Source organism: Diceros bicornis, chromosome 33 (genome assembly GCF_020826845.1).
Source record: "Diceros bicornis minor isolate mBicDic1 chromosome 33, mDicBic1.mat.cur, whole genome shotgun sequence".
NCBI classification, from domain to species: Eukaryota; Metazoa; Chordata; class Mammalia; order Perissodactyla; family Rhinocerotidae; genus Diceros; species Diceros bicornis.
The window spans coordinates 30,856,029-30,881,543 of record NC_080772.1 but is presented as its reverse complement, the minus strand read 5'-3'; the positions used below and the strand labels follow the sequence as shown (position 1 = coordinate 30,881,543).

General features: G+C 41.1%; 1 protein-coding gene across 3 annotated transcripts in view; it reads left to right on the top strand.

The window, feature by feature from the left end:
* Positions 1 to 25,515, top strand: part of TPD52 (tumor protein D52) — a 233,378-nt gene that overhangs the window by 76,383 nt on the left and 131,480 nt on the right. For all 3 annotated transcript variants that reach the window (XM_058528932.1, XM_058528931.1, XM_058528930.1), the window contains exons 2-4: positions 10,558 to 10,673; positions 21,394 to 21,542; positions 23,359 to 23,460. In XM_058528932.1, coding sequence (XP_058384915.1) covers positions 10,558 to 10,673; positions 21,394 to 21,542; positions 23,359 to 23,460 — 367 coding nt within the window. The remainder of the gene's footprint in view (positions 1 to 10,557; positions 10,674 to 21,393; positions 21,543 to 23,358; positions 23,461 to 25,515) is intronic.

Genomic DNA, 25,515 nt, shown 5'->3' with positions numbered 1-25,515 from the left:
CTGCACTTCTGTTTGAACATCAAGCATGAGGCGCAGATGGAATGAAGGCTATGTCTTCAGTGTGTTTGTACTCCTTGTGTTTCTATGTTGGAGCTCTCAGGACGGATACATTATAAATCCACTTAAAAGTTCGTGTGGCTTTTGGCCACTATGCATTTTCTTTATCAGCAGAAAAGGCGTATACAAAAAAGGACTGATGTTAGACGGAATCCTACTCAGAAAGGTTGGGAACACTGATCTGAAAAACATATTCTTTGATACTTATCCAAAATGCCATCGTGGGGCAGATGAGAAAGTAACGAGATTTAATCTGTGGGCAGAATGTTCCTAAGAAGTGGTCTGAATGAAGGATAGGATGAGGGCTGGTGGCTGGAACAAAGAGAAGTCTTTTATCAGGGACTTTTAAACTCGTTTGGTACAGCCAAATGCCTTATATAAAAACCCTTGTACATACAAATATCAGTAGCTGAAGCAGAGTTCTTTACTCTTTGTGATGTACTCTCATATTGTAAATGGCTGCTTTTCTTTCTTAAATGCTCATTTGGTAGTGCTAAATGGATTTCACAGCCCATAGTCTAAAAAACTCTGATTTGTAATGTTTGAGAATCTGGAATATAAGCTCCATTAGGGCTGTTAGTCTTTTTTTGGTCACTGTTTTTTCCCCAACACTTGTAATAGTGCTTGACATCTATGGCTCAACAAATGATAGATGGTTGGATGGATGGACGACTGAGGGAAACCAAACTGGCAAGGACTAGTTCACAGTGCCGTTCATTTTACAGATGTGAACCTTGAGGCCAAGAAAGGTGTTATGAAGTCCCCACATCACAAAGCTGAGTTAGCCTAGGTTGGCCCTCAAGCTCATCTCTCAATTTTCCAGCCAGTGCGTTTGTGTGTTTTGATCACACTGTCTCGGCCTCTCTCGTAACAGATATCATAGAACGGGTTAATCTTTCAAAGCGTAACCTTTCCTTTTGTCAGGGGTTTTGCCTCGAGGGGTAGTTTCTTGATTCTCTCTGTGCCGCCTGGACCTGTACATTCCGGTTCATCCCCGCAGGTTTCTGGTCAGCACAGTAATCTCCCCGCTAGCGTTTTCTGTTGCATTTTCTCTCCCATTCTGTGAATATCTACAAGGATGATTTCCCACATGTTATTTATGTAGACTTACTCTTCCTCTTCAGAATTTTCTAAAGTACAGAAAGGTGCCACCCTGGTTTATAAAAACTTTTGGTTATTTCTAGTAATTTCAGGAAATAGGAGCAGGAGCCGTTTAGAAATCTGACATATGCTGTCACATTCGAAACTCCGAAAGCACTGAAAAAAATCACACTGAAAGGCCTGAGCTCAGAGTCCCTCTTTTCATTCTGCTTTATGACCCTTTTTGATTTCTGCTCTTTCTCACTTCTTTTTGGGAAGTGGTTATCACTTTGTGAAAGTTTTTCGTAATTGTAAAGGTCTAGCCAAATTATGTGGTTTACAAAATAAAAATCAGGGCAGAGTTGAAGAGATGGAGAACCTCTTTCTTCCTGCAGAGGAAATTTAAGGCTGGAAGCGACTTCCTCTCTGGGGATCCCCACATTTCTCCGTGGCTGACCTCTGGTCTCTCTTTGGTGGAGTGTGAGCCCCAGTTACTAGTTTTACCCTCGATCGGGGCTGGGCAGGGGGGCAAGTGGCTCTGAAGTAAGTGACTGAAGATTTTTTCCCTCTTTTTTTTTTTTTTTTTTTTTAAGATGAAAGAGATTTAAAGATCAGTTTAGGAATATCTGGAGGAGGCATTTGAAAATACTAATGTGTCCTACTTTGCGATCTTTTCTTCCTCCTCCACCCTTTCTGTGAAGTTTTGGGACGGTGACCTTCTTCTTGAGCAGGGGGTTGAACACTGTTCAGGGCCCTGCTTTTAGAGTTGTGTCCCAGGAGCGCTCTCGGTGGCCCAGCTGGGTCGATCTGGGTCACAAGCTCTCATTCCCCCTTTTGGTTTTGGCTTAGGGCCGTCTGGCTCCCCTCGTGGCCTGCTTCTTTTCCTCTCTGATGACCCTGACAGTGCCCAGTTCATCTCCTGGGTTTCTGGGTCTTTCCCCAAATGGAGTGGGTCAGGTTCCCTCCCCTTTCTTGTTCTTGCTGCCTCGGCTACGATAACTCGACTCAGCTTTTTCTCTCCTAAGGTTCTCACCATGGGCAAATATGGGAAAATTACAGCCTTAAGAAATATAGTTCTCATGGCCCTCACTACTGAATCTCTTTCTTCTGAAGATAATCAGTGTCAATAGCAGGTATCAGATGCTTCCTGCCTTAAGTCAGTGGTTTTCAACCTGGGGCAATTTTGCCCCCCTTTGGGCATTTGGCCACATGTGGAGAAGATTTTGAGACAGTTTTGGTTGTTACCACTGGGTGTAGGGAAGGGCTGCTATGACATTGAGTGGGTAGGTCCCCAGGATGCCACATGGCATGATGCACAGGACAGCCCCCACCACAAAGAATTATCTGGCTCAAAATGTCCATCATGCTGCGGTTGAGAAGCCCTGTCTTCAGTGGATCCTTTGTTTTTAGGGTCTCTTAAGGAGAACCACTTTGATGTGGGGACCTCCAAATATTCCTCCCGCCTCTTCAGGGATTTTGTTATTTCTGGAAACAAAGAACAGGGCTCAGAGAGTGGGAGCCCCAAGCTTATAAGGGGAAAAATATCTTTATCTTGTGATCTTTTTGGATATGACACTAAAGATATTTTGAACTATATGTTATATCTTTAGGTTAAAAAAAAGGGGACACGTATTTCCTCACGTTTTTGCTTAAATAAAACAAGCGTAGACACTGAAGTTTCTTATTCCTACTCTGGCCTTGACAGCCATTGTTGCCTCTTTGAAGACTGGGTGAGAGAGTGTATACAGTTTTGTTTTCGAGAGAAGCTTGTAGGGCTCGATTATACTCTAACACACTCTCTCGGGTAGACAGTGTGAACATTCAGACTAAATAGCAGATAACTTAGACTCCTCCTCTCGCAATTTCTTCCCTCCTAGCTGAACTTTCTTGGGGGCGACTGGCATTGTGTTCTTCCTGTTACAATGTCATTAGTTCCCCGCCCCGTACAACCCTGGTGCGTTGGGCTGTGTATACACTTTCTCTGAACATGGAGGTAGGTGACCTGCTCCAAATGGTAACAGTCTTTGGAGAGATCATGTATGAGACAGAAGTGGTATTTCTTTAGAAAAGTGACATTTTATGTCTGTTTTAAATAGAAAAATCTTTGTAGGTTAAGTGAAGTAAGAATGAAATATATAAAATAAAAAGCTCAGAATACAAGTCTGACAATGAAGGGAGACTGGGTTCCTGACTTTCCTTCCAAATCAACAGTGTTCCTTCCTAGAATTCGTTTATTCAGAGCGAGTTGCTGAGCTTCTGCTGTGTGCCAGACACTGCACTGGGTACGTACTGGGCTAAAGAGACAGGATGGGAGGAGGAAGATGGGCACGGATGTTAGCCCAGGGCCAGTCTTCCTCGGCAAAAAAAAAAAAAAAAAAAGGAGGATTGGCAGATGTTAGCACAGGGCCGATCTCCTCACAAAAGAAAAAAAAAAAAGAGACAGGACGGGAGCATGGTGCTGAGGCCCAATGCTGCCCACCTAGTGGGCTGTGCTCTGAGTACAGTGGATGTCACCCATAGGCTGTTAATGCCTAGAGCGGGGCTGGGTCATGGGGTCTGGAGAAATCCTCCAAGAGCAGGAGACGCTTAAAACTGACTTATTGAAATGAGTGGGACTTGGAAATAAGGAGGGTGTTTCAAGGAGACAAAATAACACGTCCAAAGACATAAAGAGAGCGTGATTTGGAAAGAGATGGTGATTGTACAACGTTGTGAATGTAATGAATGTCACTGAATTGGGCGCTTAAAAATGGTTAAGACAGCTCATTTTCTGTTATGTTTTACCACAATAAAAAAATTTAATGGGCAAAAAAAGTATGGGAGGTAGTTTATTTTACTTTTTGAGTTAATACATTTCTTAAAAAAAAAAAAAAAAACCTGTCTCCCTAGAGGAACTGCAGGTTGGAAGATGTAGTGAGAGCGCAGGGCGGGTGAGGGCAGTGGCAGCAGACGGAGAAGGTGGGCTCCAGATTGTCAAGGGTGGTGAGCTTTACTAGGAGGTGGGAAGTCATCAAAGAATATAAGGCACGGGAGTACCGGGGTCAGTCATACTTTGGAAGCTCCCTCCCTCTGGGGGCAGAGTGGTGAATGGATTGGAGGGGCCAGAGACCATCAGGGAGCTTTGAGGACAAGAATCGAAGCAGGAAATAGAGCTTGAACTAAGGCAGAAGTGGTGGGATTGGAGGTTGGATGTGAAGTTAGGTGCCTGGGAGAGGGAGATGGCGCCGTATCTCAGAGAGGGCTGGTGGAGGTGTCAGAGGAGCAGAGATTTCAGACTCAAGTTCAGTGTTGGATGCCTTTAAGATCTCAGAGCAGATCATGACCTGAACTGTCCTTAGTTGAAGGGGCAAGGAAGGAGCAAATGCTGGATTTCAGGGGCTCGAAGAGTGATAGGAAGTGAGGAGGTGAGACCTGTGGGCCAAGCTTCAGGAAGAGGGAGGGAGAGGAGGTGACCGGATGAGTTGCAGGACGTGGGAAGATGGGGACAACAACAGATCCTTATCGAACATCTAATATGTGCCCACTCTTTGTTTATTGTCCTTTAAAATATTCTTATAAAAACCCTGAGAGCGAGGTGGTATGGCCTTTTTATTTCTTAAGCATTTTTTTATTTACAGGGAATGGGTTTGGGATATTAACGTTTGATCTTGGAGGATAAACGTTTGATCAAAGGTCACAAACTGGTAATGGCTGAGTCCGTTTTTGTTCCCGTTCCTTCTGTATCAGTTTCCTAGGGCTGTTCTAACAACACGCCACGAACTGGGTGGCTTAAAAGAAGTTGATTCTCTCTCAGTTCCAAAATCAAGGTGCCCCCAGGTCTTCTGACACCTGTGGGGAAGTGCTTCCTTGCCTCCTCCTGGCTCCTGGTGATTGCTGGCAATCCTTGGCGTTCCTTGGCTTGTAGCCGCCAGACTCCCACCTCTGCCTCATCACAGGGTGTTCTCCCTGTCTCTCTGTGCCCTTATGTGGTGTGCTCTTCTCCAGGTTTCTGTGTCTATATTTTCTTCTTCTTCTAAGGACACCAGTCATTGGATTAGGGCCCACCCTAATTGGAAAAAAGGTCAAAGATAAAGAACTGAAGGGAAGAGAAAACGATTTATGTGGGTGCTCTAATATGGGGTGTCATGGGCTGCACTCACACCTGAGCAGAGGGGTGCTCACCAAACTCTTAATCATGGCTTAATTTTAATTGTAGGATCTAAATTTGTACGAAAAAGGCTTTGCTTCCTTCCCTGGTTGGATTTCGTGGGAGTCGGTGGCAAATGGGTGGCTATGCGTGGGAAAGTAAAGATAACGTTTAGTTTGATTAAATCTTTAACCAATAAATCAGTTCCAATAAAAGACTCATTAAGGTCTGCTCTGTTCTGGGATTGTGAGTACTGAGATGAAAAGATAAAGATGTAACATCAGGGCGTTATTGTCTAGAGCTGGAGACTCGTCCAAGACGGAAGTCTTTTTCCCATTCTTCCTCGTTCTTCCCCCCCATACTCGCTCATCACACACGTTTCCACTAAAACCTAAGAACTTCATTTTCTTCAAATAGCTAACGAGTTCTCTGAAGTCTGAAGTATCATATTTCACCACATCTAAGACACCACAGATTGTAAGATGTACCATTATTTTATGTTTCATTAAGGGAAAAAAATTACTGCAAGTCAAACTAACAAACAATGCTGTATTGTCACTTCCAATTTTAATTTTCTGCTTATTGACATCCTTTTAGATTTATTCAGACATGTACGTTGACCATAACACTCCTGTGCATACCTTTTAAAGTAAAATAAGTTAACATTTTCCTGAAACATCGTCACATGCATTGTCTAACTTAGCTGAACTGCTTTTCAACTAGGAATAATCTATGTTTTATTTGTTTTGCTCTCACAAAACGTCTGTGACGCAGCCTCTCTTAAAAGAGAGGTCTGTGATTTTCTAAGCCGTTGACACCCGTTTTGCAGATTTTGAAGCCTGGTTGCGGGTGATAAACAGCTATGCCACAGGGACTGCTTAGCTGAGTGGTCATACAATGCATATCGAGTTCCAAGATGTAAAATGTAAGAGAAAAAATTGAGTCCTAGGATTGCTGGGGCACGACTCTCCTGGTCTCCGCCCGTCTTCTCCATCGCTCCCTCGGCAGTGGGGCTCTCACTTGGCACCCAACAGTTTACCAGTCTGTGGGCTGCAGACTCCCCCCACCCTTAAAACTCTGCAGGGGGCTCTCATGTGTGGAATTGAAGACAAGCGGACAACTGCTTCAACAGCAAAAAGATAGAAGGAAGTGGCTAAAATGTGGATAACCTGATAGAACAAATTATCACCAATTTTCAGCCCCTTGGGCTCTGTTGTGGTACCTGTGACTTTCATTCCAGGCCCCCGCTGTGTTCCCATGCCCTCAGTGAAGTGAAAAGTCCCTGTGGAGAGAGCCGTGGCCCTCTGCGTCCATCCTCCCTTCTGTGACTTGCCCTGTGTGTTCCCTGCTCTTTGGAATTTCTCTAAGAAAAGTGTATATGAAGGAGCAACAGTTTAGAGTCAGAAAGACCTGTGTTTTAATCTCTGTGCTCTGGGCAAATTACGGAACCTCAGAGGGCCTCAGTTTCCTAATGGAAGTAGGTAACTACTTTTCTCGTCACGTATTGGTTGTAAGGTTTTTTGTGTGTGTGATAACATGTAAATCTCACCTCACAGTGGCTGGTGTATTAACAGACCTCAGTAAATATTTGTCATGTTTTCTCCCCCTTCTTCATCTGTTAAAAACAGCTTTCCATCAGATTCTGAGGGGGAACATTAAAATTAATGATCAAATAATTTTTTGGATTATTTATAGTTTTAAGTAATCTATACTTTAAAATGTTCCTATTTCCCAACTTTCATGTTGTGAATGAGGAATTAATATCTTTTCTCCCAAATGCCAGACTCTACCTCCACAATAAATACTACGCTCTTATGAATATATAGGAAATGGGATAATATCTAGAAAAACATGTAAGGCAAAATTTGGATTCCTAGGTTTGGGGAAACGATACGGTTGGAAATGATGAGAAAACTGCTTTTGATCTAGTCTCCCCGGATTCTTTTACTTTGTGCAGAGTCTTATTTATTATTACTTCTAGATAGCTCCCAAGTCTGACCTTCAGCCCCCTACTCTCATCTTTATTTGGAAATCAGTGATTTGAAGCATATGCTTTCAAATCAAACTGTCTGGGCTCAAAATGCTAATAATTCCACCATGTATTCAGGTGTGTTACCATGGGCAAACTGCTTAACTTTCATAAGCTTTGGGTTTGCTCCTCTCTGAATGGTAATGGTGATCCCCGCCTTACAGAAGTCTTGCACGTAAGTGTTGTAATGTGTCTGGACCACTTAGCTCAGATGAGGTTATAAATAGAATGCACTCTGTGGTGGTGGTTGTGGTTATTAATACTTTTCCTAAGTCATGACTGTTAGGTTTTGCTGGTGATTTCAATATTTTTTTCCCAGTTGATTATCCTAAAGCAAACCACGCCTTTAAATTTTAATGTTGGTAATTTGCTGCCACCTACAGGCTAATATGGAAAAAGCAGAACATGTAATGACTAACTTGCTTAGTTTCTTAAAACGTCAAGGTCATCTTAGAGGTCCTGAAACCCACTGTGGACAACCCTGTGGCCCCGTTTTCTGAGACGTTTATTTTCCCTGTTAGCCTAACTGAATACTTGAATAGTATCAGAATCCCCTTAGATTCTTTTTGGAATTGGGCAGCTCTGCATTAAAGCGTTATTAGTAATCAGTGCATTTTTCCCCTTAAGTAGGTTTGCAAAATAGTGTATATTACAAAGCATGAGCCTTTATCATTTAAGGCATGGTTTAGCACCTGGGTTTTGTTGTTTTTTTGGGGGGGGTCCTGTTCTAGTTGGAGAACTTGAGAGTCAGAGCAAAGCATTAAAAATACAATGAAGCATGTTTATAGTTACCTCTGTATGGTTCTTACTACATTGCCTTATCTGATTGTTACCTGTATGCTCATCTCCCATCCTCCGTCTCCTACTCCTTCATCACATGGTTTGGTATGGGGGATAAATTTGCAAGCACACGTGGACCCTCCGCGGTGGTTTCTGACAGTCCATAGTACAGCACCTGGTCCACAGTTTGATTTGGCTGGAGTTGGGGTCAGAGGTTCCAATGCCACATAGCAGGGCATGGGTCCAGTAGGGCCTGTGTGCTCAACTATGGGGTTCAGTTTTATCTTGAAAACAACAGAGAACCACTAAAGGCGTTTAAGCTGGGGAGTGACATGATCAGATTTCTATCATAGAAATATTACTTGGGTAGTCTGTTCAAGGATATTTTAGAGGAGAACCTACAGAAGCAATTATTTATCGAGCTTTACTGCCTCCTGATTGTGCCTGTCACGTATTGTCTCTGCATAAGAGGGCTTAATCATGTTCTGTTTGCCGCTCCAGCTGGTGGGTTTGAATTGTTTTGTTTTACTTTTATGCCTTTAACAATTCTGTAAATACCTTTCAGGTAGGCATTGCTGGGTACTGTTATGCTGGTGATTATTGTTATTGTAATTATTAACTACCATTATGCAGTTAATATACAGTACACTGTGTGGTAGGTGTCTTTGTACCTTTCACACAAGGTATGTGCACGTCATGTCATTGATTCCTGTGCTTCTTGGAGGTTCGCCGTGGCGCTGGCTGCTTGCTGGACGGCGTGGTTATCCTTCCTTCTTCCTCTCTGCCCATCCTCTGCTGCTTGGCATCTCGCTTTGGGCAGCACGCCACGTTACTGCTATGGCTGAACAGGCACTTCTCAGAAATGGACGTGGGGGTGGTGGGGAGCAACTGCGAGCTCTGTAACGCTCACTGGCAGAAAGAGGCGAAGAGCAGGAAGAGGAGGAGACCTCCCCCTGGTCCCCTACGCAAAAAATCTGTTGCCAGAGGAGCCGTGGAAACCTAAACCTGTGACGTGGGAATGGATGGATGGGCAGAACTGTGACTGGTAAAGCCAGTGAGGCCGGTAAGCACTTGCCTCAGGTGTAAAATTTAAGGGGCACCAACGCTGTCTAATCAAGATAACTATGCTAATGCAATATTTAAAAAAAAATTAAATCCATGATGACCAAAATACTAAAATTTTAAATAAAGACGAGCGCAGGAGCAGTGCTGTGCGAAGCCATTTTGGAGCCTGGGGCAAGAGGAAAATCAGCGGTACTGAGCCTGTCTGTTTAAAAGTTTGGTATTTTGTTCATGAGTTCTTTGAATTAATTTTGATTTTCAAAAAATATTGCATTAAAATCAGTTATATAGAGTTTTTTGGTGCCCCCTTAAATTTTGCACCCAAAGTTTGGGGGCCTCGCTTGCCTCACCCCAGCCTTGTGCGAGGTTGGTTGGGCAGAAGAGAGGGGAGAGTTGCTGAGAAGCAGCTGCCTTCCTGCCCACTCTAGAAATAGCGAGTTCGTCGTGATGGATTGGTAGTACTGGCTGTGTTCCAGGGGACTGGTGCAGCAGCATCGGTCTTAAATAATGTGGAAAGCCTCTGTGTGGGTGTTGGTTATTTCTCTGAATATATACATTAGGACTTTTTAAAGCATATCTGGATGAGATGTATATTTTTAAAAAGCTACAAGAAGGTGTTTCCTACCTCTACTAACTAATGGAAAGAAATGGAGTAACATTTCTTTAGGCATTGAGTTGGTTAGCAGTTCTTCACCGAGGTTAAGAGTTGGATTTGATGAGCAGAGGAAGCTCTGAAGACATTTACACACTCCCTCCCTTGGTGAGTGTGAGTTACTAATCATGCTGATGTACTAGTTGAGCATATAAAGCCTTGGCCAGATCCCATTCTTAGCCTCTTAACTCTTCTGCTCTGCAGTAACGATATTGTGACTGAGGAAATGAACAGAAGTTGAGCGAATGTCGTCTTTTCTAAATTCGTATTTTGGCAGAGTCAAAGTTGGTGGTTTTTCGTGGTTAGCTCATGTTCTTTTTTTAAATGCAATTCTTTTTTTTTGAGGGCAAGATTCGCCCTAAGCTAACATCTGTTGCCAATCTTCCTCCTTCCGCCAACCCTCCATCTCCCCACCCCTCCGAGTACATAGTTGTGTATGGTTGTAAATTCTTCTAGTTCTTCTATGTGAGCCACTGCCACAGCGTGGCTACTGACAGACGAGTGGTGTGGTTCCGCGCCTGGGAACTGAACCTGGGCCCGAAGCAGAGCGCGCTGAACTTGGACCACTAGGCCATCTGAGCTGGCTTAGCTCAGACTTTTCTTTTTTGCTTTACTGGGAGAGTCAGGTCATTTGAAGGTGCAGAGAGGTGATGTGTGGATCTAAACTAATTGGCTTTATTCTGGCCAGGGCAGTGGAGGACCCTAAAGGGAAATTTTACTTTTAGCTTTCATACCTTACGGCCTTTTTTTTTTTTTTTAATTCCCAACAAGATCTGCTGAGAACAGACCCAGTTCCCGAGGAAGGAGAAGATGTTGCTGCCGCCATCGGTGCCCCAGAGACCCTCTCAGAGGAGGAGCAGGAAGAGCTAAGAAGAGAACTGGCAAAGGTAAAGAAGCATTCCTTTTGAACGTCATGGTTTGCACTTAAAATACATTGTCATTCGTGTTTCTAAAGCACGTGGTAATGTCTCAGAGTCAGTTCCAGGGGAAAGAGCAACATGTGTTGACTTATCCTCGAGGTCTTGAGTGGGGAGAGGAGATAGAAGAGCGTGATACCAGTTTGTTTTTATGTGAGAAAAGGTATATATGGGTCAAAGTGGATCTGAGAAGTAGCGTGAGTAGGAAATGGTAAGAGGAGGACTAGTGAGTGTCTCCTAAGGGACCTTATTAACTCTGATCCACTTGGCTTTTCCGCTGCTTCGAGACTTTGTTCTGCCCTTGGCTGTGCTGTGGATATAGGCACTTTGGAACCTTTTTTCATTCTCTCTCTTTTTTTCTTACAATTAACCATTTTAAAGTGCACGACTTAGTGGCGTTTAGCACATTCACAGTGTTGCACAACTATCACTTTTATCTAGTTCCAAAACATTTTCGTCTCCCCCAAAGGAGACTGCGTGTTCATTAAGCTAGCATCCCCATTCTCCCCTCGCTCAACCCCTGGCAGCAACTAATCTGCTTTTTGTCTCTATGGATTTACCTCTTCTGGATATTTCATATCAATGGAATCATACAATATGTGACCTTTTATATCTGGCTTCTTTCATTTAGTATAATTTTTGAAGTTCACGTATATTTAGCATGTGTTGGTACTTCACTTTTTATGGCTGAATAATAGTCCATTATATTAGATGGATCCAGATCATTCCATTTGATCCATCTACCATATTTTGTTTATCGATTCATCCATTGATGGACATTTGGGTGGTTTCCACCTTTTGACTTGTAGATACTGAGCTAAGGAACATTTGTGTAAAATACTTGTTTGAATACTTATTTTCAGTTCCTTTGGATATATACCCAGGAGTGGAATTGCTGAGTCATATGGTAATTCCATGTGTAACTTTTTTGGGGAACTGCCAAACTGTTTTCCACAGCAGGGACACCATTTATATCTCCATCAGCAATTTCTCTACATCCTTGCTAACATTTGTTTTTTGTCTTTTTGATTATAGCCATCCTAGTGAGTGTAAAGTGGTATCACATTGTGTGTGGTTTTTTTTTTTTCACATTGTGGTTTTGATTTGTCATTAGGGAAACCTAATGACCAATGATATTGAGCATCTTTTCATGTGCTTATTAGCCATTTGTATACTTTCTTTGTAGAAATGTCTATTCAAATACTTTGCCCAGTTTTTAAAAAAATTTTTGTTTTTGTCTTTCTGTGGAGAAGTAGGAGCTCTTTATGTATTCTGGATACTAGACCCTTATCAGATATATAATTTGCAAGTATTTTCTCCCATTCCATACATTGTCTTTTCACTTTCTTCATAGTGTCTTAATGCTCCCAAATTTTAAATTTTGATGAAGTCCAATTTATTTTTTCTTTTGTTGCTTGTGCTTTTGGTGTTATATCTAAGAATCTATTTCCAAAACTCAGATCATGAAGATTTATTCTGTTTTCTTCTAAGACTTATGTCTTATATTTAAGCCTTTGATCCATTTTGAGTGATTTTTTTTTTAAGTTTATCTATTTACTTTTTTTTTTATTGAGATAACATTGGTTTGTACCATTATATGAATATCAGATGTACATCGTTATATTTCTATGCTATATTCTGTGTAGACTACATCGTGGTCACCACTAAAAGTCCAGTTGCAATTTGTTATCTTACAAATGTCCCCCTTTACCCCTTTCGCCCTCCCCCCACCCCCTTCCCTTCTGGTAACCACCAATCTGTTCTCCATATCTGTGTGTTTGTTTATCTTCCACATATGAGTGAAATCGTACGGTATTTGGCTTTCTCCATCTGCCTTATTTTGCTTAGCGTAATACCCTCGAAGTCCATCCATGTTGTTGCAAATGGCAAGATTTCATCTTTTTTATGGCTGAGTTGTATTCCATTGTGTATATACACAACTTCTTCTTTACCTGTTCATCTGTCGGTGGGCACTTAGGTTGTTTCCAAGTCTTGGCTATTGTGAATAATGCTGCAGTGAACATAGGGGTACATATGTCCTTTTGTGTGTGTGTGAGGAGATCAGCCCTGAGCTAACATCCACCAATCCTCCTCTTTTTTTTTTTTCTTTTGCTGAGGAAGACGGCCCTGGGCTAACATCGGTGCCCATCTTCCTCCACTTTATATGGGACGCCGCCACAGCATGGCTTACCAAGCAGTGCCTCAGTGCGCGCCCGGGATCTGAACCAGCGAACCCCGGGCCGCCGCAGCGGAGCGCGCGCACTTAACCGCTTGCGCCACCGGGCCGGCCCCCATATGTCCTTTTGAATTAGTGTTTTCATGTTCTTTGGATAAATACCCAGAAGTGGAATTGCTGGATCATATGGTAGTTCCAGTTTTAATTTTTTTTTTTTTTTTTTGTGAGGAAGATCAGCCCTGTGCTAACATCTGCCAATCCTCCTCTTTTTGCTGAGGAAGACTGGCCCTGTACTAACAACCGTGCCCATCTTCCTCCACTTTATTATGGGATGCCGCCACAGCATGGCTTGCCAAGCAGTGCGTCAGTGCGCGCCTGGGGTCCGAACCGGCAAACCCCCGGGCCACTGCAGCGGAGCACGCGCACTTAACCACTTGCAACACCGGGCCAGCCCCCTAGTTTTAATTTTTTGAGGAATCTCCATACTGTTTTCCTTAGTGGCTGCACCAATTTACGTTCCCACCAGCAGTGTATGAGGGTTCTCTTTTCCTTTTGAGTTAATTTTTGTATATGGTTTGTGGTGGGGTCCAGCTTCATTCTTTTGCATGTGAATATTTAGTTTTCCCAGTACCATTTGTGGAAGAGACTATCCTCAATGAATGCTCTTGGCATCCTTGTCAAAAATCAGTCAACTCTTACATAGATGTGGGGGGTTAATTTTTGGACTCTCAATTCTGTTGCATTCATCTATATGTCTGTCCTTCTGAGAGTACCATACTGTTTTGATTACTATAGCTTTGTAGTAAGTTTTGAAATTGGGAAGTATGAGTTCTTCACCTTTTTCAAAATTGTTATTTAGGGTCCCTTGCATTTCCATATAAATTTTAGAATCTACTTTTCCACCCACGAAAACGTGTCATTGGAATTTTGATAGGGCTTTCACTGAATCTGTAGATTCATTTGGGGGATATTGTCGTCGTAACAATATTAAGTCTTCCAATCCATGAACATGGAATGTCTATTTATTTATGTCTTCTTTAATTTCTTTTAGCGATGTTCTGTAGTTTTCAGCGTACAAGTCTTTTACTTCCTTAGTTACATTTATTCCAAAGTATTTTATTTTTTGATGTGATTATAAATGGAATTTTCTTAATTTCCTTTTCAGATTGTTCATTGCTATTGTATAGAAATACAACTGAATTTTGCTTGTTAATCTTGTATCCTACAACTTTGCTGAATTTATTAGCTCTAATGGATTCTTTTGTAGATTATTTAGAATTTTCTATATATAAGATCATATCATCTGCAATTAAAGGTAGTTTTACTCTTCCTTTCCATTTTAGGTGCATTTTATTTATTTTTCTTCCCTGCTGCTCTGACTGAAACCTCCAGTATGATGTTGAATAGCAGTGGTGAAAGTGGGCATTCCTGTCTTGTTCCCAATCTTAGAGGGAAAGCTTTCAGTCTTTCACCATTGAGTATGATGTTAGCTTTCATTTTTTCATAAATGCCCTTATTCATATTGAGGAAATTCCCTTCTATTCCTAGTTTGCTCAGTGTTTTTATCATGAAAGGTTGTTGGATTTTGTCAAATGCTTTTCTGCACCTATTAAGATGATTATGTATTTTTTTCCCTTTATTCTATTAATGTGGTATATTACATTGATTTTCGTATGTTGAATCATCCTTACATTCCTAGGATAAATCCCACTAAGTCATAGTGTATAATCCTTTTAATATGCTGCTGGAATCAGTTTGCTAGTTTTTTTTTTTTTTGTGAGGAAGATTAGTGCTGAGCTAACATCTGTTGCCAATCCTCCTTTTTTTCCTGAGGAAGATCGGCCCTGGGCTAACATTGGTGCCTATCTTCCTGCACTTTATATGTGAGGTGCCTGCCACAGCATGGCTTGGTAAGTGGTGTGTAGGTCTGTGCCTGGGTTCCAGGCCTGCGAACCTCGGGCCGCCAAAGCGGAGTGCGCGAACTTAACCACTATGCCACTGGGCTGGCCCCCAGTTTGCTAGTATTTTGAGTGTTTTTGCACCTGTGTTCATGGGAGATACTGACCTGCAGTTTTCTTTTCTTCTGACACTTGGTCTGGCTTTTGTATCCGCGTCATGCTGGCCTCTGAGAGTGAGTTAGGAAGTGTTCCGTTCTCTTCTATTTTGTGCAAGAGTTTGAGAAGGGTTGGCATCAATTCCTTAAATGTTTGGTAGAATTTACCAGTGAAGCCATCTGGCCTTGGACTTGGCTGGAAGATTTTTGATTACTCATGCAATCTTTTTACGTGTTATAGGTGTGTTCAGGTTTTGTGGGTTTTTTTGGAGTCAGTTTTGATCATTTATGAGTTTCTAGCAATTCGTCCCTTTCATTTAGGTTATCTAGTTTGTTGGTCTACAATTGTTCATCATATTCTTTTATAATCCTTTTTATTTCTATAATGTTCGTAGTAATGTCATCACTTTCATTTCTTATTTCAGTTATTTCTATCTTCTCTTTTTCCTCTTTCAGTCTAACTAAAGGTTTGTCAATTTTGTTATCATTTTAAAGAACTTGCTTTTGGTTTCCTTAATTTTTCTCTGTTGTCTTTCTATTCTCTATTTTGTTTATCTTCACTCTAATCTTCTTCTTTTTTTTTTTTTTGTGAGGAAGATCAGCCCTGAGCTAACATCCATGCCAATCCTCCTCTTTTTGCTGAGGAAGACTGGCCCTGAGCAACATCTATTGCCAATCCTCCTCCTTTTTTTCCTCCCTTTTCTCCCCAAAGCCCCAGTAGATAGTTGTATGTCATAGTTGCACATCCTTCTAGTTGCTGTATGTGGGACACGGCCTCAGCATGGCCGGAAAAGCGGTTCATCGGTGCGCGCCCAGATCCGAACCCGGGCCGCCAGCAGTGGAGCGGGCGCACTTAACAGCTAAGCCACGGGGCCGGCCCCCTTCACTCGGATTTTTATTATGCCCTTCCTTTTGTTAGTTTTGGATTTAGTTTGCTCTTCTTTTTCTAGTTCCTTAAAGTGTAGAGCTAGGTTATTGATTTGAGATCTTTCTTCTTTTTTAATGTAAGTGTTTACAGCTATAAATTTCCCTCTGAGCACTGCTTTCACTACATCTCACAAGTTTTAATATGTTGTGTTTTTGTTTTCATTTGTCTCGAAGTATTTTCTAATTTCCTTTGTGATTTCTTCTTTGACCCATTGGTGGTTTAATTGTATGCTGTTTAACTTTAATAATTTTATGAATTTTCTGGTTTTCTTTTTGTTTTTGATTTCTAGTTTCATTCCATTGTGGCTAGAGAAGATACTTTGTATGATTTTAAGTTTGTTGAGACTTGTTTTGTTTTGCCTAACATATATTCTGTCCTGGATATTCTGTCCTGGAAAATGTTCCATGGACATTTGAGAAGAATGCGTAGTCTACTGTTTTGGGGTGAAATGTTCTACCTATGTCTGTTAGATCTAGTTGGTTTATAGTGTTGCAGTCCTCTGTTTCTTCATTGACCTTCTGTCTGTGTGTTCTATCCACTTCTTTACATAAGGTTTTTTAGACAAGGTGAGGATAGGATGGATAAGGCAGATTGGTGATAAGCCGTACAAGGAGAGTAAGAATGAAAAATACTGAATATTTAATGCATGCCTAATGTTATTATTTTAAGAAAAAAATATTTTTTCCACAAGTTATATGTTTACTGCAGAAATAAAAAATACTAAAGAAAATTAAAATCACTTACAGTGTGGAAGTTTTAGATGATCTATTTCCGGACCTTTTTCTATGTAAGTATGCTGTAACATATTTCTGTATTTTAAGAAGGCATTAGAATACACATCTATAACTTTTTCTCACTTAACTGAATTCCAAAAACATTTTTTTCTTATCAGTAAGTAATCTACAATCTCATTTCTAATTTCTACCACCTCGTTTTTAATTGCTGCATAGCCCATTTTTAATTGTTGCAAGGTCATTTTTAATTAAGGATGCATCATTTGTAAACATGTAGATTGTTTTCTTTTTTTGCTGTTGTGAACAATATTTTGATGGAAAAGCTTGCCTATAATCCTTTATGCACTTCTTTAATTAGTTCTTTAGGATAAATTCCTAGAAGTAGAATCCCTGGGTCTAATGGTTTTTAAGGACACACAGGCATGTACACCAACAAGGCCGAAATGCTTTCCAGAAGATTCTCACAGTATAGAGAGAATAGTTTTTCCAAAACCTTGCCAGCTCTCAGGATTATTATTTCATTATCAGTAATACTAAAAAAAATAGTAGGAGCTGGCCTGGTAGGGTAGCGGTTCGGTTTGCATGCTCCACTTTGGCAGCCCAGGGTGTGCAGGTTTGGATCCCAGCGTGGACCTATGCACTGCTTATCAAGCCGTGCTGTGGCGGCGTCCCATATAAAGTAGAGGAAGATGGGCATGGATGTTAGCCCAGGGCCAATCTTCCTCAGCAAAAAAAAAAAAAAAAAGAAAGAGGATGTTAGCTCAGGGCTAATCTTCCTCCTAAAAAAAAAAATAGTGATAGTGCCTAATATCTGCAGATTACTTACTAGGTGGTGGGCACTAAACTGAGCTCTTTGCATGCATTATCTCATGAATCATCACAACAGTGTTATGAGGCCACTGCTATTATAATCATGATTCAATGGAGGAGGAAACATAGGTCTAAATCTCTAAACAGATTATGTAATTTTCTGTAACAAGTGAAGTTATCAGATATGTGATATGTAAATATTTTCTCCCATCCTGTGGGTTTTCCTTTCTTGATAGTGCCCTTTAAGTACAGAAGATTTAAATTTTGATGAAGTTGAATTTATCTATTTTTTCTTTGGTGACTTGTGCTTTAGCTGTTATATGTAAGAAACCGTTGCCTAATCCAAGATTATGACAATTAACGTCACAAGGTAAGGGATTGCCACATTGAGTCTTGTATCCAGGTCGTCATGAACTCTGATGCTTGTGTGTTTACCCTTTCATTTGTATAGTAGTCAGACTTTATCAGAAGTTGATCCAATTTTTCTAAAAACTACATGAGATATGGCAGATATACTATTACTTTACCTCATGGTCGTGATATAATAATAGTATTAATAATAATAACAATTAGATATAATAAAAATCATTTATACTTAAATGATAGTTTTTAGTTTGGAAAGGTTTTACATCACAGTCACTGCTTGAAATAGTTGTAGAAACTTAAATAAGATGGAGATTAAAAAATCCCCCCCATTATTTTTTTTTTACTCCTTTTTTGAGATATAGTTTACCTACCTTCAAATTCATCCAAACATGTACAATTCAATGGCTTATGTAAATTAACAAAGTTGTACAACTATCACCACTATCTTATTTCAAAACATTTTCCTCACTCCAAAAATAAACCCTGTTCCCATTCGAGTCACTCCCAATCCTCCCTCTCCCCAACCCCTGGCAACCACTAATCTATTTCTGTCTCCATAGATTTGCCTCTTCTGGGCATTTCATATAAATGGAATCAAACAACATGTGGTCTTTTGTGACTGGCTTCTTTCGCTTAGGTTCATCCACGTTGTAGTACATATCAGTACTTCATTTCTTTTTATGGCTGAATAATATTCCACTGTATAGATCTATTTACCACATTTTGTTTATCCGTTCATCAGTTGATGGACATTTAGGTTGTTTCCACTTTTTGGCTGTTAGGAATAATGCTGCTGTGAACATTCACGTACAGGTTTTTGTGTGGACATATGCTTTCAATTCTCTTGGTATATACCTAGAAGTGGAGTTTCTGGGTCATATGGTAACTCTGTGTTTAACCTTTTGAAGAACTGCCAAACTGTTTTGCTGCCGAACTGCACCATTTTATATTCCCACCAGCAATGGTTGAGGGCTCCAATTTCTCTACATCCTTGCCAATGCTTGTTATTGTTTGTCTTTGTGATTATAGCCATTCTAGTGTGGGTGAAGTAGTATCTCACTGCATTTTTCTAATTACTAGTGCATGGTATTGAGCATCTTTTCATATGATTATCGGTCATTTGTATATCTTCTTTGGGGAAATGGCTATTGAAATCCTTTGTCTATTTTTTTTAATTGGATGGTCATTTTAGTATTGAGTTATAAGTGTTCTTCATGTGTTCTGGATACTAGACCCCTAGCAGATATATAATTTGTAAATTTTTCCCCATTCTGTCCATTGTCTTTTTACTTTCAAAATAATGTCCTTCGAAGCACAGCAGTTTTATATTTTGATCACACTAATTTATTTTTTCTTTAGTTGGTTGTGCTTTACGTGTCATACCTAAGAAATGTTGCCTAATCCAAGGTTGTGAAAATTTACCCCCGTGTTTTCTTCCAAGAGTTTTATAGTTGAGCTCTTACATTTAGATTTCTTATCCATTTTGAGTTAATTTTTATATGTAGTCTGACTTAGGGGTCCGACGTCATTCTTTTGTACATGGGAATCCAGTTGTCCCAGCACCATTCGTGGAAAAAAACTATTCTTTCCCACCGAATTGTCTTGGTACTTTTGTTGGAAACCAATTGACCATAAATGTACGGGTTTATTTCTAGACTCTCAATTCTACTCCATTGATTTATATGTTTATCCTTATGCCAAGTACCACACAATCTTGATTACCATAGCTTTGTAGTAACTTTTCCACTCATTATTTTTGGTTTACATCAGAGATTCTTAATCTTGCTCTCCTTTATGCTTTAAAGGTCATTCTAATATATCTATATATGTGGCTATGGTGTGCTGAACCAGGTGTGTTAACAGCACAATCTAACCAACACAGGCGGGGAATATACTGGGTCACGTGTTGTTCAGAAAGATTTACAGTGGTCTTTGTTTCCACCTTTCACAAGAGGAAGTAAGTACGTCAGAGACGTGTTAGGGGTAGAAAATTTACTTCAAAGAATAGACTTAAATGGCATCTGAAGATTTGGAGTTTGGGGTAAAGAGAAAGGTACTGAAAAGCTAACAGTGTGCAGTGAGAATTAGCCAGTAAACTGAGAAATGGAGTCAGAAAATCTGGGTTAAAATTCTGGTTTCTACATTATTAGTTTGATGCCTAAGAGCAAACCATTTAGTTTACTTGATTTTTAACTTCATTCACTCATTTTTTGTTGCCTTTTTCTTCTCATATTCTACTTTGTCAATGTATTTCTTAAAATGTGACTTCCACAACTGGTGCAATATGTGAGGTCCTGTCTGACAAACACAGAGGATTATGTTTGTTCTGGACCTACATTCCCATCAATGCCATCTAAGAGCTATGTTAATCTTTTTTTTTCTGGCAGCCACATTACATTGATTTATCTTTCTCTCCTTTTGTTGAGTACTGTTTTTCTTCACTTCATGTTCTCTAAAGATTTAATTAGCAGTACAAACAGTTTACTTGACACTATATGTTGTCTTTAAAGGCCATGTTGTCTTTGAAATCGTGGAAGAGCTGTGCAGGAATATGGCTGGAATATGGCTTTGCAACCAACCAAGAGAAGCATCCTTCTAAGGATCTTGAATATTAGTGAATATACTCTGGGGATGCAGTTTTTCAACTTCTAGGACTGAAAATCTCTTCCACATGGTGTCTATTTCTGTCTGTGAGTCTCCCCTTGTTCCTCTGTTTTCCTGGCTTAATGTTTTCCTCTACTTGTAGGTCTGTTGTTTGTAGATACTGCTTGCAGTTTTGGCCTCCTCAAGTATCTGTAAGCTTCCCACAACATGTCGTGATCTCTCTGTGCACTACTTGTGCCTCAGGGCCGCTTTCTCAGCTTCTGCTCCCAACATTATCTCAGTTTCTCAAACTAGATTCTTTAACGAGAGACCCTCTGTTTAGCCGAGCATCTCTTTTCACACCGGGCTCGTCACTGGTTGTTGCCATTCGATGGGTCAGCTGTCCTTGGCTCAGGGGCCCACCTCTTACCACCCAGTTGAGGCCGGCCACTTGGCATCAGGAGGTCCACACAGGCCTTCAGCAGGGCTTTCTGGGGGAGACAGTGGATTTATGTACGGCTGTGGCTTTGGCAGGCCCTGGGACCGACATTTCCAGTATAAACTCATGAAATATGCAGGAAGGTTGGATCTTGATTTGGCTTGGTTGTGCATGTTTTGGTGGGGGAGGGAGATTAGTTGAATTTAGTACACAAATAGGAGTTTCTGTCGGCATCCACATAGAAACGTCGAGCTGGAAACGTGGACCCAGTTATCAGGAGAGTGGATGTTAGAGTGATTTGAATATGGTCTATGTAGAGGCTTGAGCCCTAAGCCTCCGTGAGATAGCCGTGTAAGGAGGTACAGGGAGAGAGGAGAAGGCTGAGGATCACTCAAGGTGGGAATATAAAGAGGAGAAGCGCTGCAGGAGTCATCAGCATGTTACCAGTTTACATAACATATTACATGTTGTTTTTAAAGAGACAGATAAATGAATCAAAAAATTTGAAATGACTCTGGAATTTTGAGTATAGTTTTGCACCGATCATCTTAACTTACTAAATGACTCTTGCTGTGTTCTTACCCCTCCCCCTTCCTTGTAGGTAGAAGAAGAGATCCAGACCCTGTCTCAAGTGTTAGCAGCCAAGGAGAAGCATCTAGCAGAGATCAAGCGGAAACTTGGGATCAATTCCCTACAGGAACTAAAACAGAACCTGGCCAAAGGGTGGCAAGATGTGACAGCGACGTCGGCGTATGTTCCCTCTATCATCCGTTTTTATAGCGAATGTGAAGGACGCTTTTGCTCCTTTTGTCTGGGGAGAACAGAAAGGGGATGAGGATGTTTCTGTGACTTTTCTTTGTACCACACAGGGCACTTTCCCCCCAGTTCTCAAGTGTGCGTGACTCTTCTCTAACTTTGGTCTTCCAGACTGTTCTAGGGAATAGAGAGAACATCAGCCTCCTATCTGAGTTGAAGAAATAAAATTTAAGTTCCAAAAATGTTATATATTGACTTGGCAGATAGGTACACGTGTCGTTCAGTCCTCAGAATGACCCAGTGGAGTGGGTGGTGAGATGACCCTAGATAAGAAAACAGGATCAGGTGAGTTTTGAGGTGACAGACCTCTCAAAATGAGGAAGCAGGAGCCGGCCCCGTGGCATAGCAGTTAAGTGCACACGCTCCGCTGCTGGCGGCCTGGGTTCGGATCCCAGGTGTGCACCAATGCATCGCTTATCGGGCCATGCTGTGGCAGCATCCCATATAAGGTGGAGGAGGAAAATGGGCACAGATGTTAGCCCAGGGCCAGTCTTCCTCAGCAAAAAGAGGAGGATTGGCCTGAATGTTAGCTCAGGGCTGATCTTTCTCACCAAAAAAAACCCAAAACCGAGAAGGCAGGATTTGATCTCAGGTCTGGACAAGTTCAGAGCCAGTATTCTTTTACCCTGCTCTCTGCATAGCATAAGACTCTGGGGTCACCGTCTCTGATATGTGCTGGTGGCAGAGGCCCACCCTATAATCTTTTTGTTTTTTTGAGCACACAAATTTTGGTATGGCGTTATCGTGGTGTTAGTTCTGTTTCCTGGCACATGGAGGGAGCAGGCTTCTGGTAACGGATGCTGAACCGCGTTGTGTGTCGTCTGTATTCAGTCCCATCTGCTGAGCTGGTGACCAGCAGCGTGAGGCTGACTGTGTAGTGACGTGACAGTACCAGGGTGCCCAGCCCTTTGGTCCACTTCCTCCCCATCTCAGTAGGCAGTGGGAAAGCATGCAGAAACTCTTCTTTGACTGTCTCACCATAAACCTTGTGTATTTTTGTATTTGATCTTGACGGGTGAATCAGAATGCTTGAGCCTTCCCTTCTATACTGTGGGAATCTTAACCTCTTTGGTGTAGGTACCTTATTGTTCTGTTTTGTTTCTCCCTTTGCTAACCTCCGGGGAGATGGGAAGAGGGAGATGGTAAATCACACCTTTGTTTTACAGCAAACATCACCCTCGAGTCCTTTGACATATTGTACCTTTTACGTGATTGGTTGAAAGTCTGCAAGTCCTTTCTTGGTAGCTGTACAGACATGCAAAATTTAAAAAAATTCTTTATGCTCATACAATTTATTTGGATAATAAAGTCTACACGGGCCCTACCTTGCTTCTGACCCCTTTTTGGGAGAGAAAATTGTCAAAGGCACGTGAGGAATTTAATTGCGTTTCTGTTTTGTTTGGCTTATGTGGAAGAGGAAAGAATAGGAGGTATAATTTCTTTCAGCCCCTGGCTCATGTTCTCTTTGCTCTATGACTATTTTTAGCCCTTACCCTGGCTTCTTAGGCCCTGCCTTTACAGGCCTCTATCTTTCTGGCCGTCCCAGGGTACTGCAGAAGATTGTGCCTGAAACGATGGGTAAGGATAAAATGATGTGATGATGCTGACCTGGTAGTTGTGAAGGATTTTAGATGTTCTGAAAAATTTTTTTTGAGAATTCTCCAAGAAGTGGTGATCACTGCTTTAAATAATTGCTATTAGCAAAGTTTGCTTACTTTTCTTTGCTCTGTTCTTTTATAATTTAATATAGATACAAAAAGACATCAGAAACCTTATCTCAAGCCGGACAGAAGGCTTCGGCTGCTTTCTCATCTGTTGGATCCGTCATCACCAAAAAGCTGGAAGATGTCAAGTATGTCCTCCTTCCTCCCTGCTCGTTAAGTAGCTGAGGCAAATTAAAATATGTTGTGGTCGCGTTTGTGGCCTGACTTTGGCTCTGGGTGATGCTATATTCCCTCTGAGTGAGGGAGGGCACTCCTTCAAACCCGGACCTGAAATCTTGCCTAAATTCTTTCCGGCATAGCCTTCTAATTTTTAGGCATAGCATTCAAAATGATCATCTTATGAATCTATTGAAGGCCATTGAAAAATTCTGGTTGTGAACTTTTGTCCTCCTAGTCCTTCCTGGTGACCCATGGTAAGTCTGTCTCTTGTGGTGGAAGTTTGTGGTTGTGGCCGAGCCTGGTGTTTTCCTGGGGCTGCGTCCAGGAGCACTGATGTGCCCGCTGGCACTGTGACCTGCCCTCACTTCTGTGTGGCACATTTTTATCCCGTGGTGTGATTACAACATGCTCCTTTGTGCACGGATTTGTGCTAGTTTGTAAGCCGTATCTACGTTCATGCTTAGGCCTCAATCTTGATTTTGAGCTGTTGCTTTTTCTTTTGCATTTATATTTTAGGTTAGTCTGCAGAATTTTTCTAGCCATTTTGATAAAACCACTTCACAGTGCTTTTGTGTCTCCGCCTCCCACCCCCCATGTGGATTAGAAAATGACAAACGTGGTTTAAATTTGCTGTGCTCTGTTGGCATGAAAGATTCGTGTTTTAAAAACAAAACCCTCAGATTGCATGACTTTGTGTTTTTCATTTGTGGAGAACGTAGATTTTACAACCAGAATTTTTTTGGTTGAATGAGTTTGGCAGTCAATGTATTGTACTTTGTACCAAAAACACCAAATGACTTGTTTATTATATTTGGACTCGCATCATTCTAAGCCTCATGTAATAAACATAGCTTTCTTGAGCCCTTTGGACAATTATATGTACATCTCTTAGGTGCCCTCCTTTCTTTTTATGCCGACTCAATTGTGTAGCGCTTTACGGTTCAATTCAAACCTTATACAACTTTTAAAAAGTCAGTTATTTAATTGTTTTAGATTTACCAGAACTTCCTTTCTTTTTTAATGCTTACTCTGGCTTCTTGCAGATTGCAAGCCTTTTCACATTCCTTTAGGTAAGGAGAGTTTGAACCATCACGCAGCTCAGCAGTTGTCTAAGACAAGTGTGCTTAATTAGATGATTATGCCTCGTTGGATGGTTGTATCTGTCCACCACATAATTTTCTTGCATTTGGACTATCTTTTTCTCTAGTGCGTTCCGATTTTTAAGGGAGAGTTTCTTGTATACCGTGGGTAATGGATAAATTAAAAGAAGCGTTTGACACTGTCGTTCAAGGAATATGGAAATGATTTTGACATTTCTTTTTTACTTTTTTTTTTTTGGTAACAAGAAACAGCTCTACCATGGTATGCAGAATTCCTCCCTTTTAATGTCTGACTTTGCTTGTTTGTTTTTGATGCTTTAATTTCTTTGGTGCTTTTGTAAGGATGTTGGAATTCTCCTTCACCTGGGGCCCATTATGCAGTCGTAATAGACCACATATGTACAGTCTCGTGATGTTAGTCTTCTGTCTTACGCAGGTTACTCTGTTGTTTTTATTGTGGTAGAATATACATAAGATAAAATATACCATTACTCTGCACTTTTCAGTACTTGTCTTACTAGCTTGTAGTTTTTACTGTTTTATTATTTCTTACGCTAATTAAATTCAACTATGCTGCAAGGAAATTTCATGGTTGCAAAGGGAAAAATAAAGTATATTAGGCCAAAAAAGAAAGCACATTAAAAAGATGTCAGCCCAAACCGTGCCTTATAGAAGGAATCTTTGTGATGTTGAGCAAACCTCTCCTCTCTCTCCCATACAGACTCTTTATCCAGTTGGTAGTCGAAGAAAACTGAGGTGGAGAAGGTTCTTTAGAGTGTAAGCAGGAAGAATAATATAGTCATCTCCATCTCTCTTCCTGTTAACGTGAATCGTCTTCTCAAGCAGTCAGTTGCATGGTCTAGCACTTTGTCTTCTTAAGTAAGCAAACAGATAGTAGAGCTGAGGCCCTGGAAGTCAGAGTAA